The 22,378-nt window shown below is 44.5% G+C and overlaps 1 protein-coding gene and 1 long non-coding RNA gene across 5 annotated transcripts in view; one reads left to right on the forward strand and one right to left on the reverse strand.

Moving 5' to 3' along the window:
* The window catches only part of LOC121001556 (gastrula zinc finger protein XlCGF57.1-like), a 61,429-nt gene that overhangs the window by 22,383 nt on the left and 16,668 nt on the right, over nucleotides 1-22,378 (reverse strand). For all 4 annotated transcript variants that reach the window (XM_040432690.1, XM_040432689.1, XM_040432687.1 and 1 more), the window contains exons 3-4: nucleotides 21,778-21,874; nucleotides 18,303-18,554 (exon numbers count right to left, since the gene is read on the reverse strand). In XM_040432690.1, coding sequence (XP_040288624.1) covers nucleotides 18,303-18,554; nucleotides 21,778-21,874 — 349 coding nt within the window. The remainder of the gene's footprint in view (nucleotides 1-18,302; nucleotides 18,555-21,777; nucleotides 21,875-22,378) is intronic.
* Nucleotides 692-19,996, forward strand: LOC121001558. Its single transcript, XR_005779090.1, has 3 exons — nucleotides 692-835; nucleotides 19,716-19,721; nucleotides 19,985-19,996. It is a non-coding gene; the product is annotated as an uncharacterized LOC121001558 (long non-coding RNA).

Below are 22,378 nucleotides of genomic sequence, written 5' to 3' on the forward strand. Positions count from 1 at the left end.
TGGGAGGTCAGGCCGGGTGCTGCGATGCGGACTCGCTGCGGGAGGAACTCTCGTCTGCCAGGTGCCTAAGGATATTCAGCACTCTCCATGTTCTATTAAATCTAATTTATTTTAAGACACAGGATAAATTATACTCCGTCATGAAATTATCTATGTTATAATTAATATTCAGAGCGCTGAATATCCATACAGTATCTTTTAGACAAACTGATCCTGCGGATGTCACTGTGTGCAGGAGCACACAGGGCCATCTAAGACAGCATGTACACTAAAGGGCTTATGGCACAGAGACCATGACATTAGGCCATATATTCAGTGAGGTGGGCAGGATAGGGTTAAGCATTATCAAAGTGATAATTTACCAAGATGCCCATTAAATAGATGCTGATGACAGTCACTATAGGTGCACATTTGTTGTCAGGCAGCAACGAAAAAGGCAGCAGGAACAAAACAAAAACTGAAAAACTCTTTATCTGCTCATGCAAGATAACTGCACCCTCAATGGATGAGTAAGGGTGCCCATACAAAGTGGGGTCGAGCCACAGAAGCAGCACCCGATCACTTCTCAGCTGTTTTCGGCAGCCACCAGCAGAAGAAACAAACCAGTGGATGGAGCTGGAGGCAGAAGGCTCCATCTAATGGGTAGCACCAGCCTATGTGCGCTCCCATGGACCCAACCACCAGAGAGGCCGACACTTTTTCGCATAGTGTGCAAGCATGGCCACCACTGATGGATTACAGGGTGGTCGTAACCATGGAAACGATCAGTGTATAATGTCATGGAAAAACGAACTCAGCTAGCAAAGGAGGCAATATGGATAATAACAGTACATTAGTAAGTGGCTTGTATTAACGTTCTCTACATCATAAGGCCCCTTTCACACGAGCGAATATTCCGCGCGGGTGCAATGCGTGATGCGAAAGCATTGAGCCTGCATCGAATCCGGACCCATTCATTTCAATGGGGCTGTGTACATGAGCGTTGGTTTTCACGCATCACTTGTGCGTTGCGTGAAAATCGCAGCATGTTCTATATTCTACGATTTTCACACTAGCCTCATAGAAGTGAATGGAGCTGCGTAAAAATTGCATCGCATCCGTAAGCAAGTGCGAATATGATGCGTTTTTCACGGACGGTTGCTAAGAGATGTTGTTTGTATACCTTTAGTTTTTTATCACGCGCGTGTAAAACGCATTAAATCGCATTGCACCCGCGCAATAAAAACTAAACAACTGAATGCGATCGCAGACAAAACTGAATGACTTTGTTTGCGATTTTTCACTGAACGCATTCAAAACGCATCCGGACCTAATCCGCACACGCTCGTCTGCAAGGGGCCTAAATGCCACTTGCTGAAGTGAGACAACCCCTTTAATGAGATTGTTTTTGAGGGATGAGGGATTTTTTTCTCTCCCTTGCTGTGTGCAATGGCCTCAGTGACTTTAGGTGACTTTGTGCTTTAAAGGGATTCTGTCACCAGGTTTGGGGCTATAGAGATACGGACATGCACGGCTAGATCGCCGCTAGCATGTCCGCAATATATGTGTCCTATAGGGCTGTGTGGTTTTAATTTCTTTAAAAAAGGATTTTATAGATATGCAAATGAGTGTTGAATGTGTCCAAGGGGCTGCACTAACCTTCCTTGTGCCCAGCCGTGCCCAGCCACGCCCACCTGTGAAGGAGCCCAGCACCGCCTATGTCTCCTCCTTTCATCAACGATAGATTGCCGTAATCTCGCGATGCGCGACCTCGCGCAAGCGCAGTGCCGGTATAGTGTTCCTTCCCTGTGCTGGCATCAGCCTCAGGGAAAGAACTGCGCATGCGCGAGCTTGCACATCGCGAGATTACGGCAATCTATCGTTGATGAAAGGAGGAGACATAGGTGGTGCTGGGCTCCTTCACAGGCGGGCGTTCCGTATACGGAACCATTCATTTGAATGGGTCCGCAAAAGATGCGGACAGCACTCAGTGTGAACAAGCCCTAATGCAATCGCTTGTTCTCATACAGAATCATTGTTTCTGGGCAGCAGATCTCTGTTTAGACCACATAATCTGCTGCCCAGAAACGCTGATTGATGTGCCTGCATGAACGGCAGGATCACCCAATGAACGAGCGCTTTGCTCATTCATTGGGTGATCGGTGGCACATTTAGATGGCCAGAATGTCGTGAATGAGCGTTCGCAGGAACGGTCGTTCCCGATAATCTGCCTGAAAATCGGGCCCTGTAAATCCAAACATTAATTTGCACTGTTACAAGAAATCAGATATTTTTGTACAAAGAATGAAGCATTTAAGACGTTAAGCATTTTTCCACCGTTGCTAGAGAGAACTACTCTTCTTATCTTATTGGTAATTATTGTGAGAAATTGGCAGAAGAGTTCTCAGAAACAAGTCCTTTAGGCTCTACACATGAGGTGATAAAATATAGTGCCAGATGTTTGTTGGTCTTTTAAATGATTACTTTATAGAAATTCTATTTACGACATTTCCTACAGGCAAATCAGTCTCAGGAAAGTAATTGTAACTGGATTTACTGCATGCAAAAATGTATGTAAATTACAGATAAAATAGCAATTTTTTCAAATAGCTTACCATATGCCTGTAAATTTGTATGTGCAAACTGCTAAAGTAATCTGCATATCAGCAAATGCTAGAATGGCAAGCACTTACTTAACCCCTTCAGGGCCCAGCCAGTTTTCACCTTCAGGGGCCGGCCTAATTTTGCAAATCTGACACGTGTCACTTAATGGTAATGACTTTGGAAAGTTTTTACTTATCCAAGCCATTCTGAGATTGTTATTTCTTGACACGTTCTACTTTGTAAACGGAAAATGCAAATGTGATCGCACACTACATCCAGCAATCTGCCCTGCCTCCATGCTGGATGAGACATTGGTGTACATTTTGGCCAAAGCGTAATAAGCCACTCACCGCGTCAAGGTCGTCTCATTTGAGTGGTCCCTAACACTTGTTCCTACCTGTTTGTGGGCTCAGCATGCATGTTGGTACTTGCATCCCTGGATCCGATGAAAGCTGTAATGGCACCGGACGGGGTTAAAAGCAGAGTGTGCTTGGCTTGCATGCTGACCTGCATTCCCTGGACTTTATGTGGCTGTCATGGCCCATAAACAGGTAGGAACAAGTGTTAGGGACCACTCAAATGAGACGACCTTGACGCGGTGAGTGGCTTATTACGCTTTGGCCAAAATGTACACCAATGTCTCATCCAGCATGGAGGCAGGGCAGATTGCTGGATGTAGTGTGCGATCACATTTGCATTTTCCGTTTGTATATGTATTTAGCCATAGTGATATGCACCTACATACGGGTTGTGCGGACTCAACCCCCCACATTACGTTCTACTTTGTGTTAGTGGTAAATCTGGGTCGATATGTTTTACCTTGATAAACTAAATTTTCTAAATGTGAATCTGTCTGCTTAAGGCCTCATGCAAAAAAATGGATTTTGATTCCATGTCTGATCCGCATTCTTTGAGGACCCATTAATTTCTGTTGGGCAGCAAATAATGACATCCATATGCTCTCCACATCCGTGCGGCCATTCTGCAAATTACAGAACATGTCCTAATTTTGCCCGTTTTGAGGAAAAGAATGGGCAGTTCTATTATGTAAATGCAGCATGCACACAGTCGGCATCTGTATTTTGTAGATAGCAAAATTGTCACAGTGCTGTTCACTGTGACAGTTTTGGCCGTGTAGGCTGGCTGCAGGCTGAATCCTGTGTATGCTGGTTGCTTGGGGCTGCGGTGTCTTGTGTGAACTATGCCCATGTTTGTATGTACTCCCCGTGTCTGCATCTTTGTGCAGTTCTTATCACTGTTGCCATGCAGGCTGGCTGCAGGATCCCTTGCGTACTGGCTGCAGGCCGACACCTGTGTTTGCTCTGTTCCGTGGCCCCGCAAAAAAAATATAACATGTCCTATTCTTGTCCGTTTTGCGGACAAGAATAGGCATTTCTACAATGGGCCGCCTGTTCCGTTCCGCAAACTGCAGAAGGCACACGGGCGGCTACCGCGTTTTGTGGATCCACAATTTGCGGACCGCAAAAAACGGAACGGTCGTGTGCATGAGGCCTAAGGCAGCTATATCTATCTGTGAGCTGTGGGGCTTGTGGTAAGTCTGTCTTCTGTCCTGTGCCTTACTGGGTGTAGACCCTTGCTGCTGACCCAAGGGAGTTTTTCATCTGACCTTGTTTGTGGGGTCGCCTGGTAATGCATGCTGTCACATGCTGGGGGCCCAAGGCAGACCTCCGGGACATCTTACAAACACGACACAGGCAACATTCAGACCAGGGACCAACAGAATACTTTATTACATGTAATAAAAGCCCATGACAGTACAGCAGGTTAAGCAAAAGTGGTAGCACTACCACAGAACCAAGTGCACCAGCAGACCAGAGGCAAAACCCAGAAGGCAGAGAGCCAGTGAGCCCCGTTCTTCACACCTTCCCTCTGGAGGACATTTCTGTGAAGAACGGGGCTCACTGCCTCGCCATCCTCTGGGTTTTGCCTTTGGTCTGCCGGTGCACTTACTTCTGTGGTAGTGCTACCACTTTTGCTTAACCTACTGTACTGTCATGGGCTTTTATTACATGTACAGGGAGTGCAGAATTATTAGGCAAGTTGTATTTTTGAGGATTAATTTTATTATTGAACAACAACCATGTTCTCAATGAACCCAAAAAACTCATTAATATCAAAGCTGAATATTTTTGGAAGTAGTTTTTAGTTTGTTTTTAGTTTTAGCTATTTTAGGGGGATATCTGTGTGTGCAGGTGACTATTACTGTGCATAATTATTAGGCAACTTAACAAAAAACAAATATATACCCATTTCAATTATTTATTTTTACCAGTGAAACCAATATAACATCTCAACATTCACAAATATACATTTCTGACATTCAAAAACAAAACAAAAACAAATCAGTGACCAATATAGCCTCCTTTCTTTGCAAGGACACTCAAAAGCCTGCCATCCATGGATTCTGTCAGTGTTTTGATCTGTTCACCATCAACATTGCGTGCAGCAGCAACCACAGCCTCCCAGACACTGTTCAGAGAGGTGTACTCTTTTCCCTCCTTGTAAATCTCACATTTGATGATGGACCACAGGTTCTCAATGGGGTTCAGATCAGGTGAACAAGGAGGCCATGTCATTAGATTTTCTTCTTTTATACCCTTTCTTGCCAGCCACGCTGTGGAGTACTTGGACGCGTGTGATGGAGCATTGTCCTGCATGAAAATCATGTTTTTCTTGAAGGATGCAGACTTCTTCCTGTACCACTGCTTGAAGAAGGTGTCTTCCAGAAACTGGCAGTAGGACTGGGAGTTGAGCTTGACTCCATCCTCAACCCGAAAAGGCCCCACAAGCTCATCTTTGATGATACCAGCCCAAACCAGTACTCCACCTCCACCTTGCTGGCGTCTGAGTCGGACTGGAGCTCTCTGCCCTTTACCAATCCAGCCACTGGCCCATCCATCTGGCCCTTCAAGACTCACTCTCATTTCATCAGTCCATAAAACCTTAGAAAAATCAGTCTTGAGATATTTCTTGGCCCAGTCTTGACGTTTCAGCTTGTGTGTCTTGTTCAGTGGTGGTCGTCTTTCAGCCTTTCTTACCTTGGCCATGTCTCTGAGTATTGCACACCTTGTGCTTTTGGGCACTCCAGTGATGTTGCAGCTCTGAAATATGGCCAAACTGGTGGCAAGTGGCATCTGCACGCTTGACTTTTCTCAGTTCATGGGCAGTTATTTTGCGCCTTGGTTTTTCCACACGCTTCTTGCGACCCTGTTGACTATTTTGAATGAAACGCTTGATTGTTCGATGATCACGCTTCAGAAGCTTTGCAATTTTAAGAGTGCTGCATCCCTCTGCAAGATATCTCACTATTTTTGACTTTTCTGAGCCTGTCAAGTCCTTCTTTTGACCCATTTTGCCAAAGGAAAGGAAGTTGCCTAATAATTATGCACACCTAATATAGGGTGTTGATGTCATTAGACCACACCCCTTCTCATTACAGAGATGCACATCACCTAATATGCTTAATTGGTAGTAGGCTTTCGAGCCTACACAGCTTGGAGTAAGACAACATGCATAAAGAGGATGATGTGGTCAAAATACTCATTTGCCTAATAATTCTGCACTCCCTGTATAATAAAGTATTCTGTTGGTCCCTGGTCTGAATCTTGCCTGTGTCCTGTTTGCAAGACGTCCCGGAGGTCTGCCTTGGGCCCCTGCAACGTGACAGTATGCATTACCAGACGACACCACAAACAAGGGCAGATGGGTCAGCAGCAAGGGGCTAAACCCAGTAAGGCACAGGAAGGACTGACTCCTGGGTGGGCAGCAAGGTGCTACACCCAGCAAGACACAAGAGACTGACCACAAGCCCCACAATTCACAGATAGATATAGCTGCTAACAGAGCACCTGATAAGACATACCAGGCACAGCCCAGGGGAAGTTAACCCCATCAGAACCAGGAGTACCAGAACCAAAGAACAAACGATACAGGCCACAGTTCACACACAACACCGCAGCCAACACGCAGTCCCAAGCAACCAGCAAACACAGGTGTTGGCCTGCAGCCAGTACGCAAGAGAGCCTACAGCCAGCCTACACAGTAACAGTGATAACAACTGCACAGAAAGGCAGACACGGAGAGTGCACACATACATGGGCATAGTTCACACAAGACACCGCAGCCAGCACGCAGCCCCAAGCAGCCAGCATACACAGGATTCAGCCTGCAGCCAGTACGCAAGAGAGCATGCAGCCAGCCTACACAGCCAGAACGGTCACAGTGAACCGCACCGTGACAAAAATCAAAAATACATATGGTCGTGTGAATGTAGCCTTAGAAAGATAGTGATAAATCACAAAATAGCTAATTAACATTCATAATTTGTCTAATTTATCTCGGCACCATTTTGTAATAGTGATTTTTTTTTTTTTAGGATGCTAGAAGGCTTAGAATTTTATAAGCAATTTTTCAGAATTTGAAGAAAATTTCAAAACCGACTTTAAAGGACCAATTCAGTTCAGAATTGTCTTTGAGAGGCTTACATAATAGAAGCCACCCATAAGTGACCCCATTTTAGAAACTAAAACCCTCAAATTATTCAAAACTGATTTTACAAACTTTATTTACCCTTTAAATGTTCCACAGAAATTAAAGCAAAATGGAGGTGAAATTTAAAAATACATGCTGTATTGTAATGCGTTGTAACTGTCAGTATTACACTGACAGTTCACCTACGAGAACCAGCCTGGGGCTGGGCCTCGTAGGCTTCTGTAGCGGGAAGGCCCAGAGGCCTTTGTAAAGCCATGGGCTTCAGTAGCAACCATCGACACCCTGCAATTGCATCACAGGGAGCCAATGGGATGAGAGAGTGAACCCCTTTGGGGACACGAGGGTTACTGAGTGCTCTAGTCCGCTGGCCTGGCTATCTTTATAAAGACTGTGCAGGGCCAGGGCTCATGCCACCAAATGCCCGTGCTCTTTTCCCTTGGGTGGAACACTTCTCAGGCAACACAGGGTGAGGGTATAACGCTCCGGGAAGACTTAACTGGATAACCAACAGTCCGTAGCATATAGTACAGTGCCAGCAAGGACACAGGATGGCAAGTAATTCACCTTTCCACTGACTCGCCAAGGATCAAACCTCTCGCAGCTTCGGGGGGGGACCCAGGACCAACTACCCTAGCCAGTAGCACCCACTTTGGGCAGTCACTCAATAAGAGGAGGTAGCGGCAAGCTTAGGGAACCAGAAGTGCACAGTGAGGCATGTGGTGAGGTGACCCAATCGTCCCAACCTGGACTCTCCAACTCCAACCAAACCCGTAGGCTCGAGGTTGGGCAGAACAGCAGTTCTTAAGTCCACCAGCTGGATCCATAGTCCCTAGGCTAACGTCCTGTAGAATAGCCGCTGATTGGCAGGGGCGGCCGCCCTTTTATTTCCCTCAGCCGCCATTTCAGTGCATTGGCCCCCATAGGTGGGAGATAAGCGTGGCTGTTCCATCATTGGTTGTCAGTTCAATCCGACTGCATAATGTCATTCTGATGACGCAGATTTTCCACTTCAGCCAGACATGCTGAACGGCTCCTAGTACACAGCAGGGGGCTAACGCAATCCACAGGTGATGTCATCAGCAGGTCCTTTCCCATACATCTGCTTAGTCAGACCAAAAGGCACCGCATAGTTGATTCAAGTCAGACAGCTACTGGAAAGACACATTAAACAATAGCTTATGACTGCCTCCCCAAAACGATGGACAAAGAAACCGTACACCTGGCGCAAATTAAGAACAATTCACCCCACAAATGGCCAGATGTTTTCAGTGAGCATGATGTCGTCACAATCCTCTCCCTCTGTAAACTGCTTAGATGTGGCTGTCAGCAGTGACTGCCGCATCTAAGGGGTTAAACCCTGACATCAGTGTTTTCAATCGATGCTGGCAGTTTCACCAGGGGCCTGGCTGTCAGTAACAAGCAGGCCCCAGCCCAGATTGGCAAGCAGAGCTACTGTGCCCACCCAATCAATGGATCGTAATAGTACAGCGTGGGTCTTTAACGCTCTTCCCACTGCGCCGTATATATACGAGTGTCAGGAAGGGGCTAAAGGAACAATAAAAACAGAGAACGCACATATAAAAAAAAAACAATTCCATCATGTCTTCATCTTCTCCTCTCCTTTGTGAACTATATAAAGAAATCTTCTCTCTTATCTCATAGTCCTCTGTCTGACTGTAAGACAAATGGCTGGAGCACAAGCCTCCCTGCTGTGCCCCTCTACAGTAAGACAAAGGCTAAGCTCCTCCCAGTCATTCAGCCACCAGTCTGAGATCAGCAGTGTTCTCTGTAGGATTTCTACAAGGCTATATGTGTTAGGAACATGCAGAAAATGCTTTTTATGATAACAAACAACCAATATACAGCAATGAGGATATCTCAAGCTTGTAAAAAGCCAAGCATAGATCTATGACAATGTTTTTCATCTAGGAGCTGAAGAGATGAAATCCTGCGCACTGCGGTTAAGATAACATTCCCAGTACTTTCTCCTGCTGACATTTCTGTACTCGTGGCTACACCAGAGAGATGGGGAAAGAATGAGCCAAATATGATCTCATTCAGGGCGGCTAGCCGTGTAATCTGACTCAGCGCACAGCGACGGCTCTCTCCGACATGAATTAAAGCTGCAGCCTAATTTACCCACATTACTGAAATGCAAAGAGACGAGTCCTACAAATGAGCAGAAGGAATCCAGGGTGTTACACGCACAGCGTAATGTGGTCTACTCTGGGAATGTCTGGTACAAATGTAATAACTAAAGGAAATGAAAGGTCAAATAAATCAGTTACGCGGGCAGCTGGATCCAAACACAAATAAAAAGACAATAAAATACACTTGTAGAAAATGTCACTGTCCTGCCACAATGTGTACTCTGAAGACTTGTCCATAATCCACTTCAAACCACTGCTATAGGTCACCTCAGTTCTGAGGGTAATCTTCCCTGCTTTACACTTCCCCAATCTTTCTTTTTATACTTCAGAACCACTAGGGATATTAAGGGAATATAGACGCTACATCGACCTCTTGGCATGTATACATCACACAGAGCGTAGATAATATATATGCATCCATACAAAAATGCAGTACATTTAATGTCTTTCTCTCTTTGTTCATTTTTGTAGAAGTTCAGTACATGTTGCATATTATGAAAATAATTAATAAAAGCTTATTGATCCTTCAAAAAGTTGATATTGTATAGTGAATATCAAGATTTGTATAGATAAGGGTCTAATTCAACCCAGTAGATACCAAACAAATGTCCTTCTGGCATATGTCTTCCTGGTATACAAAAAACGTACAGAAAGGCCTCATGCACACGACCGTTCGGTTTTTTGTGGTCCGCAAACCGCGGATCCGCAAAACTGGAAGCCGCCCGTGTGCCTTACGTAATTTGCGGAAACAGAATGGACGGCCCATTGTAGAAATGCCTATTCTTGTCCGCAAAACGGACAAGAATAGGACATGTTATATTTTTTTTGCGGGGCTATGGAACGGAGCAACGGATGCGGACAGCACACGGAGTGCTGTCAGCATCTTTTGCGGCCCCATTGAATTGAATGGGTCCGCATCCGAGCCACCAAAACTGCGGCTCGGATGTGGACCAAAACAACGGTCGTGTGCATGAGGCCAAACTGGTACAGTGCTGCCAATCCGTGATTGCTAAATATCACAGAGGGTTACTGTCAAAACATAAGCTTTAGGGCTCATGCTCACGAGTGTACTTGTCAGTGTCCGTATTGCGGAGAGTGAAGCCTTTGACTTCAATAGGTCGCATATGCCACATACGACCGAAGATAGGGCTTCACCTATCTTTCTGCAGTGCCTAGGCTTCTGATTCATGTCTCCGCACCGCAAAATGATAGTACAAGTTCTATCTTTGGCTGTACGTTGCTGCTCACGGGCCCATTAAAGTCAATGGGTTCGGATCTGCAAGCGGAGAGCACTCGGCCCGCACATTGCAGACAGCAATTTCCAGTCTGCAGCAAGGGCACTGAGCAAGTACGCTCATGGACATGAGCCCTAAATCACGTGTCATTAAAAACATAAAACATACCATACATACAAAAAAAATGCAAAAGTCCATATGGCTGGGTAAGGCTTCGTTCACATCTCCGGTAAAGTCATCTGGTAGAGAACAGCCTGCTGGAGTTCACTGGATCTGGCACTGCTGTTCACCGCCGGACTCCATAAACTAATAGGATCCATCCTCTTTCCAGCATGAGTGCTGGGTTTCAGGTGGACAAAAAGTGTTGCACGCAACGTTTTTTTGTCCAGCCGAAAGCCAGCATTTTGCCGGAAAGCGGCATTTTCCCATTATAGTCTAGGGGGTTTGGCAGAGAACAACAGTATCTTCTAAACTCCAGCAGGTTGTTCTCTGCCAGAACAGCCTGCCGGATACGTTTACTGGAACGAGGCCCCTTGCAGACGAGTGTGAGCAGATTAGGTCCGGATGCGTTCAGTGAAAAATGCGCGATTTCGCAAAGTCATTCAGTTTTGTATGCGATCGCGTTCAGTTCTTCAGTTTCTTCCACGCGGGTGCAATGCGCATTGATGCGTTTTTCACGCATCTGATAAAAAACGGAAGGTTTACAAACAAAATCTCTTAGCAACTATCTGTGAAAAACGCATCACATCCGCACTTGCTTGCAGATGTGATGCGATTTTCACACAGCCCCATTTTTTCAGCGTTGCGTGAAAAACGCAGAATATAAAACATGCTGCGATTTAACGCAACGCACAAGTGATGAGTGAAAACCAACGCTCATGTACACAGACCCATTAAAATGAATGGGTCCAAATTCAGTGCTGGCGCAATGCGTTCACATCACGCATGGCACCCGCGCGGAATACTCGCACGTGTGAAAGGGGCCTAAGGGGACCAATTTCCCCTACTTTCACCCTAGTCTATAACTATCTAAAGCAGTATAGCTTTAGGTGATCGCACATGCATACCTATCCTGATAAGCCCTAGACTTGACCCTTATATGGGGAATTGGGCCAGACGTGGTCACAGCCAGTGTGGGAAATGTTAAAGGCACATGATCCATTCTAGACAATGCTCTGTGAGAGGAACTCTAGACTGTTAGGCCTCTTTCACACAGGTGAGATTTCCGCGTGGGTGCAATGCGTGAGTTGAACGCATTGCACCCGCACTAAATCCGGACCCATTCATTTCTATGGGGCTGTGCACATGAGCGGTGATTTTCACGCATCACTTGTGCGTTGCGTGAAAATAGCAGCATGCTCTATATTGTGCGTTTTTCACGCAACGCAGGCCCCATAGATGTGAATGGGGCTGCTTGAAAATCGCAAGCATCAGCAAGTGCGGATGCGGTGCGATTTTTCACGCATGGTTACTAGGAGATGATCGGGATGGGGACCCGATCATTATTATTTTCCCTTATAACATGGTTATAAGGGGAAATAATAGCATTCTTTATTTTTTTTAAACTCGTTTTATTAAAGGAGAATAGCACAAGTATGGTACATACAAGACATCGTAATTGTAATTACCCACGCAGGGGTCAAAGGTAAAATGCAAGATTATCACAGTTACAGAGAGACAAATGCAGGTTGAATGTCTTAAATAAAAGGTCACATAATAATGGCTGGGGCTGTAGGTAACATGGGGGTACATAGGAGGCACTGTATCAAATTACACACTATAGACGGAGCGATCCCACTATTGATAGAGTGGAAAATCAAGAAGGATCGTCAGCTGCTGCGTGCATATGTGATGTATGCAGGGTCAGTGGCGATGAGCACCAATCCCCCCAAACTTTATGAAACTTCTGTGGGCAGCCTCTGTGTTTATAAACAATATTCTCCATAGAGACTGCATGATTTACTAGGGAGATCCACTGCCCTCTTGAGGGGTGTCTGTCCCCCATCCATCGCATGGCTATGGCCTTCCTGGCCAGAAACAGCGTCTCCCCAAGGAAAATCCTGTGATAATGCGACCAAGACTCCTCATCTATAACCCCTAATATACATAGCTTGGGGCATAATGGTAGTGTCACAGGAACCATAGTTGAAAGGACCTCCAACACTGTGGTCCAGAACCGGCGAATGATCTCGCAGCTCCACATCATGTGCCAAAAGTTAGCGCCATCCGTATCGCACCTGTGACACCTAGTATGCTCAAGTCTACCCATCTTGTGTAATCTAGTGGGGGTGAGATAGCTGCGGTGCAGAATAAATAACTGCACCATCTTATTATTTATAGAGGGTGACACTTTAGTCGGGACAACCAACGCCTCCTCCCACTCTTCAGGGGAGGAAGAGGGTATTGATAGCCTCCATTTATCCTCAACTGTCAACGGGATCGTTGTCATGCGACAGTTAAGCAAGTGTGTATACAGCACTGAAACTATGCCCCTTGGTCCTTGAGACCGTAGAACCCCAATGACTGGATAGTTAGATATGCTCCTTTTTTCGCCCCCTGAAATTGCGCCTGTAATGCGTGCCTCAGCTGGAGATGTGTAGACGTGTCAAATCACATTGGTCAGGCTGTGTGATAAATGTGGAGCATGGATAGACACGTTAGTCTAAAGGCTGTATTACACTGCCTGATATTTGGGCAGTGCGAGCGTCGATGGATGAGAATACATGCATCGGTGCTCGTTCGCACCAGTCTGATTACACAGGCCAATGTAAACCCGAATGTGAGAGCAATGATTGTTACCTCACTCATTCCACCGCCATTATGTTCCAGTGATTCTTGGCACCACATCCCTGATTACACTTGCGGTAATCGTGCATCTTTTCATAAAAGATGCCCATCAGCCGACAAACAAGCTGATCAATTATATGGGTACGGGTCAATTATTGGGAATAAGCATTCCTATTAACGCTCAAGCCTGATAATTGGCCTGCAAATACCTATTTTCATGCTAGGTGCAAAAACTCTCTAAATCTATCTATGCCAATTTATGCCTCAATTTACACCATAATCTAGGTGCACAATAATAAATATGGGCTAGTGAGTCTGCTGTGTTGCGAAACCAGAGACTGGTGCACATACTGGTGCAGTCTATGATCACCAACGCAGCTGTAATACATGGTTGTGCAGAGTCTGCCAAAGCAGGTGCTGTTCTTTGCACTCTGGCTAAGCCCTTATTCACACAGTCAGTGTTTGGTCAGCGATTTCCATCAGTGATATAAAGCCCAAACCAAGTATGGTTCTAAATACAGATCAGGTGCAGATCTTTCCCTTATACCCGTGATGGCTAACCTCCGGCACTCCAGCTGGGGTAAAACTATGACTACCAAGATGTACACTTGCCTTGCTGTTCTCAGAACTCCATAGAAATGAATGGAGCACGCTGGGAGTCGTAGTTTCACCACAGCCGGAGGTTAGCCATCACTGCCTTATACCCCATCTCTGTGGAGGCTGCACTGGTTTCGGCTCACAATCATTGACGGAAATCAATGACCAAACACTGACGTCTGAAAAAGGCATAATAGTGTGGTGGTGGGGGAGTCATGAAAAGAGTAGTAAATGGCTCATTTCAGTGGATTAACCTAGTATGTGAATCAATTCATTGTGTCCAAGCTCAGTTATGGGAATACAGCCACTATCATTTTCAAGCATATCGAAATGTCCCATCAGAAAATAACCTGACCTGCTTGTCTCTAGTTTCCAGGCTACAGCAACTAAATATTATAGCATGGAACATCTGAGACACTGCACCAAGCCGCAAGCTACAATTAGCTGGGTCGTTACTGACACCTACTGGGAAATATGTATATTAGTTTTCCCTGTAAAGATGTATTACTTTAAACTGGTTTTTTGGTCTGTAAATACCGATGACCCGTTCTCAATATAGGTCATCAATATCAAATAGGTGGCGGTCCAACACCCGGACCCCCCTCTGATCTGATGTTTGCGGCAGCTGCTGGCACCTGAAACAAACCAGTAGACGGAGCTGGAAGAAGAAGGCACCATCCACTGTGTGGTGGCCGTGCCGGGATACTGCAGCTCAGCTCCCATTCACTTGCCGCAGTACGCAAGCGCCGCCACCACCACACAGTGGATGGAGACTTCTGCTTCCAACTCCGTCTACTGGTTTGTTTCCAGTGGCTGCCACAAAGAGCTAATCAAGGGAATGCGAGGTGTCAGACCTCCACCTACAGTGGGATGCGAAAGTTTGGGCAACCTTGTTAATCGTCATGATTTTCCTGTATAAATCGTTGGTTGTTACGATAAAAAATGTCATTTAAATATATCATATAGGAGACACACACAGTGATATTTGAGAAGTGAAATGAAATTTATTGGATTTACAGAAAGTGTGCTATAATTGTTTAAACAAAATTAGGCAGGTGCATAAATTTGGGCACCACAAAAAAGAAATGAAATCAATATTTAGTAGATCCTCCTTTTGCAGAAATTACAGCCTCTAAACGCTTCCTGTAGGTTCCAATGAGAGTCTGGATTCTGGTTGAAGGTATTTTGGACCATTCCTCTTTACAAAACATCTTTAGTTCATTCCGGTTTGATGGCTTCCGAGCATGGACAGCTCTCTTTAAGTCACACCACAGATTTTCAATTATATTCAGGTCTGGGGACTGAGATGGCCATTCCAGAACGTTGTACTTGTTCCTCTACATAAATGCCTTAGTAGATTTTGAGCAGTGTTCAGGGTCGTTGTCTTGTTGAAAGATCCAGCCCCGGCGCAGCTTCAGCTTTGTCACTGATTCCTGGACATTGGTCTCCAGAATCTGCTGATACTGAGTGGAATCCATGCGTCCCTCAACTTTGACAAGATTCCCAGTCCCTGCACTGGCCTCACAGCCCCACAGCATGATGGAACCACCACCATATTTTACTGTAGGTAGCAGGTGTTTTTCTTGGAATGCTGTGTTCTTTTTCCTCCATGTATAACGCCCCTTTTTATGGCCAAATAACTCAATTTTAGTTTCATCAGTCCACAGCACCTTATTCCAAAATGAAGCTGGCTTGTCCAAATGTGCTTTAGCCCACCTCAAGCGGCACTTTTTGTGCTGTGGGCGGAGAAAAGGCTTCCTCTGCATCACTCTCGCATACAGCATCTCCTTGTGTAAAGTGCGCCGAATGGTTGAACGATGCACAGTGACTCCATCTGCAGAAAGATGATGTTGTAGGTCTTTGGTGCTGGTCTGTGGGTTGACTCTGACTGTTCTCACCATTCGTCGCTTCTGTCTATCCGAGATTTTTCTTGGTCTGCCACTTCGAGCCTTAACCCCCTTAAGGACACAGGACGTACCGGTACGCCCTATTTCCCGAGTCCTTAAGGACTCAGGGTGTACCGGTACGTCCTAACTTTAAATGAAGATTCCGGCGCCGCGGGGGTTAATGGGAACGGGATGCCGGCTGAAATCATTCAGCCGGCATCCTGTCACAACACCAGGGGGGGGTCATGTGACCCCCCCCCCCCCTTATCGGCGATCGCCGCAAACCGCAGGTCAATTCAGACCTGCGGTTTGCTGCGCTTTCTGCAGTTTCAGAAACTTTAGTGTCCCTCAAATATAGATTTTCCACCCCCCGGGGGGTGGTGCAGGGGAAGAAGGAGTTGTGGGCGGTGCGCGAGGCGGGCGGTGCGGCAGGCGGGATCGCGATCCCCGCCCGTCTCCTCTTGAAAATTCGTTGGTGGCCAGTGGGTATACCAGGGTGTCAGCAATGTGCTGACATCTGTGGTCCCTAAAAATTGGGTTTTTGTAAATTTCTGAAAAATTTCAAGATTTGCTTCTAAACTTCTAAGCCTTGTAACATCCCCAAAAAATTTTTATATTATTCCCAAAATGCTACAAACATGAAGTAGACATATGGGGAATGTAAAGTCATCACAATTTTTGGGGGTATTACTATGTATTACAGAAGTAGAGAAACTGAAACTTTTAAATTTGCAAATTTTTCCAAATTTTTGGTAAATCTGGTATTTTTTTATGCAAAAAAATTTACTTTTTTGACCCAATTTTAGCAGTGTCATGAAGTACAATATGTGACGAAAAAACAATCTCAGAACGGCCTGGGTAAGTCAAAGCGTTTTAAAGTTATCAGCACTTAAAGTGACACTGGTCAGATTTGCAAAAAATGGCCAAGTCCTTAAGGTGAAATAGGGCTGAGTCCTTAAGGGGTTAACTTGAACTGAGCCTGTGGTCTTCCATTTCCTCAATATGTTCCTAACTGTGGAAACAGACAGCTGAAATCTCTGAGACAGCTTTCTGTATCCTTCCCCTAAACCATGATGGTGAACAATCTTTGTCTTCAGGTCATTTGAGAGTTGTTTTGAGACCCCCATGTTGCTACTCTTCAGAGAAAATTAATAGAGGAGGGAAACGTACAATTGACCCCCTTAAATACTCTCTCTCATAATTGGATTCACCTGTGTATGTAGGTCAGGGGTCACTGAGCTTACCAAGCCAATTTGAGTTCCAATAATTAGTTCTAAAAGTTTTGGAATCAATAAAATGACAACAGTGCCCAAATGTATGCACCTGCCTAATTTTGTTTAAACAATTATAGCACACTTTCTGTAAATCCAATAAACTTCATTTCACTTCTCAAATATCACTGTGTGTGTCTCCTATATGATATATTTAACTAACATTTTTTTATCGTAACAACCAACGATTTATACAGGAAAATCATGATTATTAACAAAGTTACCCAAACTTTCGCATCCCACTGTATCTGACATTGATGAACCATCCTGAAGATAAGTCATCAATATCTACAGACTAGAAAACCCTTTTAATATGTCCAAAAGCATTAAATGGGTTGCACAGCGTACAAGCTAATTTATAAAATTTTTAAACATAGATTGCCCAGGTAATATAACAACTGGTTCTTCCTAAACTAACATTATCTGCCCAATATGTCTTGAGAGACAAGACGGGCTGCCAGTAAACTGAAGGATCATGTTACATGCTGCCAATAGAAGAACGGGGAGGATGAGGGAAGAAGTGCACAGTGGCACACACAGACATGCAACCCATAGAAGTCATTGGAGAGGGGAGGTAGAAAGTGCACAGAGAGATACACACAGACACTGCCCATAGAAGCCTATGGAGAGGGGAGAAATGAGCTGCTAAAAGGAGAAAGACATTTTTTCTCTGATATATTACAAAGTTTCTTATATTCAGCTACACTTTTGATTTATGCAAAGTTTGTTGAAAGTACAGTGGCCATTTAAAGAGGACCTTTCACCATAATAAAACATCTAAACTAACTATACAGCCATGTAGAGAGGCGCCCAGGGATCCCCCTGCACTTACTGTTATACCTGGGCGCCGCTCGGTTCTCCGGTTATAGCCTCCGGTATCTTCATAGTTAGGCTCCACCCAGGGTAACCTGCCGGTGTCTCATTCTTCCATGCTGTAGTGCTGGCCAATCGCAGCGCTCAGCTCATAGCCTGAGAGAAAAAAAAAAACTCTCAGGCTATGAGCTGAGCGCTGCGATTGGCCAGCGCTACAGCATAGGAGAAAGAGACGGCGTCAGGTTCCCCTGGGTGGAGCCTAACTATGAAGATACCGGAGGCTATAACCGGAGAACAGAGCGGCGCCCGGGGATAACAGTAAGTGCAGAGGGATCCCTGGGCGCCGCTCTACATGGCTGTATAGTTAGTTTAGAGGTTTTATTATGGTGAAAGGTCCTCTTTAAGTCATACTAGTTCCTAAACTAATGGCCACATGATCATAATGGTGGGGACAGAGGTATCTCTTACCTGTTGCAAATATCACAACTGAATTTTCTCTTTGGAACACTTTGTGGATTGACAGAACTTTCCGGGACAAGGACTCTATTTGGAATCTCCGCTTTCTCCTTCTCCTTCTTACAATCTGTGTTATTCTGCTTGGGATGAACACTCTTCTGGTGTTTAGTCATTTGGCGAATGTTTTTGAAAGGTTCATTACAGAATGGACAAGTAAGAAGCGTGTGCTTTTTGTGCTTAGAGGAGTGGGCTTTCACTTGTGATCTATAGAAACAAATATAACAAGCATTTTAAGTACATGTGTGCTTTGTATTTAGCAGTAGGTGCATATGCTGCCCCTTAAATAACTGGTTTTCACTGATTCAACAATGAGATGCTTTGACTCCAATCCCACGCAAATTATATTTTTCAAGCTTCCTCTGACAACTAGCGGCAACGGTAAACAGGAAAAAAGAGGGAATTTTAGTTTAGGAGCCCTATCAAACTCAAAGAACCACACTTAAAAAGATATGGCAAATGAATAGCTGGACACATGTCGATGGGATGATGTCTGTTAGCTTTAGTTCCAATGTTCAAGAGAAGTATCTACATGCCAATGATATTATCACAGGTAAATTTAGAGGGACCCAAGGGAATGAAGATAGACAAGGTGGTATTTGTAGCAGGAAAAAAGTTGTTACTTTTGGGTAGTTCCTGCTGTCCTCTTGAAGACGGCTCAGTAAGGGCCTTATGGGCTAGTCTCAGACCCACCTCTGCTGATCATTTTTTTCTACCCTTAACACAGAAGTGCAGCTTGTTTTGACCGGTTGCTCAAAAACAGCACATGCTTAACTATCAGGAAAACCCCTTTCCATGTGTCCTCTCATGCATATGGACGTCATATAGTGGGTTCTCCCATTCATGATCCCTGAAGTGGAGAGGTACTGTGAAGAGCTACTAGAGGTCTCGGAGTGACCAAGCACGTATCAGACAACGCTAAGTTTTCCCTAGTGTCCATCTATTTTCTCTGATGGTGAAACTGGCTGATTGATACGGCAGCATTTCCTTATCTAGCCATTGGGTTTGCATATTCAGAATCACAGTAAAATAATTTTTGGTATCTACTTCTGTGAGCAGGGATGAACGCTTGAAGTTACAGGCCTAAAGGCACTGCTGAGAAATTCTGATGACATGTCCCATTATATCTGTCAGGTGAAATGTTCTTTATGGAGACCTTGTGGAACCTGACAAATGATAAACAGGCCTGTAATTTCAAGTGACTATATCCCCATATAGAAGATATTAAAAAATAATTTCACATATTTAGTGTATACTAACATGTCTACTGAAAACTTCTTCTGGTCAATCCTCAGGATAGGTCGTCCATATCAGATTGGTGTGGGTGTGACACCTGGCACCCTCACCACCAGTGGATGGAGCTGGAAGCAGAAGGTTCTGTCTATTGTGTAGTGGCTGTGTCAGGGAACAGCAGATCGGCTTCCATTAAAAGGTATGACAGCTTCCGTCCACGGTATAGTTTCAGGATTGGTGGGGTGCTCTGTCCACCGTTTCTTTTCCAGCAGCTGACAAACACAGCTGATCAGATGGAGAGTCGGGTGAGTATCCCCACCAATCTGATATTGATGTCCTATCCTGAGGGTAGGCCAACAATTTCTAAGCTCCAGAAAACCCTTTAATTAGGAAGGGATAGACAGAGTCTCAAAATTAGTTTATAAAATCGAAAATGGCTGCACACCATTTTACATACAAACAATAGAGCTAAGAAATGGGGGTCATTGTAAATAAAAGTGGTACAATACCGACTATAAATGAGTCAATGGAAGCTCTTAGCGCACATATTTGATCAAGGGTGTGTCGGGGCCATCTACCAGGCGTCAAGGTGGCTTCCGCAGATGGGTCCCTAACACTAATATACCGCCTCTCTTGGACTAAGTCTACAATATTCAGGGTAGTATAGGAAAGAGCTTCCATTGACTCATTTATAGTAGGTATTGTACCACTTTTATTTAGAATGACCCCCATTTCTTAGCTCTATTATTTGTATGTATAATGGTGTGCAGCCATTTTCTTTTTATAATCATGCTTGCTTCATGGATATGCACCTGTGATTTCTGAAGGTTCTAGTCTAAATTCTCTTGTAGTATATAAAATCCCCATAAAATAAGAACTGTAAAATTTTTAAAAATGAACGCAAAACTGAGCAGGACCAATGAAGAAATTTCTTATTGAAGATTGTAGGGTATACTGATGGCCTGTAATATCGCTTATTATTTTTTCTATGCACTGCTCCGTTCCCCCACTGTGCCCCCAGTTCTAGTTTCCCGCCCTGTATGTAAATCCATACTAATCATTACAGGGAGGAGATGGCTGTGTTTCTCAAGGGGCGTCTCCTTCGTTGGCCAATCGCAGTGGAGAGCGTCACAGCCAGGAGAAAGGTGAGAAACCAGAACAGGGGGGAAAGCCCACAGAAAAAAAATAATAAACAATTTCACATGTTATCAATATGCCCTACCCTGCCAGCTATTTATATGGTAATGCCAGGACCAGTGAAAGGTCCTCTTTAAAGAAAAGTCACAAATTAGCCATAAACTAACACAGCAGAGGCCTTCAGAAATAATAAAAGAAAAATTGAAGAACTAGATGTCAAACAGGCTCGCATACATTTCTGATGTATCTTTGCGCTTAAAACAAATTTGCTAAATCAATACCGTGGGTCAGGCTTCATGCACACGACCGTATGGTTTTTCCACATCCGATACACATTTTTTGCGGATCAGATAGGACAAGGATAGGACATTTCTATAGAAGGGAAAAATAAAATGGCGGCATGCACACGGCCGGTATCTGTTTTTGCGGACCGAAAAACACATAGGTCGTGTGCATGAGGCCTAGCTGTGCAAGCGGTAGATAAAGTAATATGGACAGAGTATAATGAAACCCAAGCTGATAATAATAATATCATTTAAGACGATTCCTGCCTAGTCTTATGTTAAAAATATCCCAACATGTAATTAACATGCAGATTTCTCTCTGTAGACAGATCTATGTCTACGTCCCCATAGGGGCGGAGGCAGAATATTATTGTTTGCTTTCTGTAACATACATGTTTATTAACCCTTAAGGCTCTGTTCACACATTGTTATTTAAATATGTTCAGCGTACGAGCTGCGAAAGCCTCTGACGCATACACCTAACATATTCATAGTGCCCCCTTTACCCGGCGTATGGCAAAAGAGGGTCCTTTTGGCATACACTGTGCAGATATGCATGGTCATACCTTATGAGCAGCCTGCTGCACCTTTCTATACAGAGCAATACAGTAAGAAGTATACCTTTTTTTCATACTATTATACATTTTCGTTTTTAAACTAAATGCCTATATAGTGGCATATGCCGCAGCCTTCCACCTGACATATATACCGTATGTCTGGGGACACTCAGCACATACTATAAGGCGTGACAACTTATTACGTGGGTGACGACTTACTTTGTGAAAAATCTTTTGTCACATGGGCTACATGTAAAGGCCTTCAAACTGCTGTCATGACTGGACATGTGCTCATAGATCTTGTTCCATTCTTGTTCTGCAAATTAACAGAAGTGAAATAACGTTAAAATAGAGTAGAATAGTGTACAAATCCCCAAGTTTAAGAGCAATCCCACATAGAATTTGGAGGCCAGGGTGTGGGGGATAAGCCAAGAGATGATTTCACATTCTGCAGCTGTTTAAAAGAACATTCACCCATATATCAGAGACAAAAGTAACCAGGAGATGATCCAGTCCTCACTATTTGTCAGTCTGCAGGATTTTCTGCATGTTCCTGAAGCATACGGTCCAGTAGAAATTCTGCAGAATTTTGGATAAGGACCACCTGAGGGGTGGACCTTAGTCAAGGAGGCGGGAATTAAATCTCTTTTTGTCCTACTGCATAAACAGTAGGAGGCAAAAACGGCTGATGTCCTCGGACACAGAGATTATTTCTTTAATATTCTTCAATATTAAACCAAGTCAACTTCTGCTCTCCTGAAGTCTGTAGTGCGCAACCCGGCATGCATCAGGGCTGTTAAGTGCAAGTGCCAATTCCAGA

The sequence above is a fragment of the Bufo bufo genome, chromosome 5 (genome assembly GCF_905171765.1).
Source record: "Bufo bufo chromosome 5, aBufBuf1.1, whole genome shotgun sequence".
Taxonomy (NCBI): domain Eukaryota; kingdom Metazoa; phylum Chordata; class Amphibia; order Anura; family Bufonidae; genus Bufo; species Bufo bufo.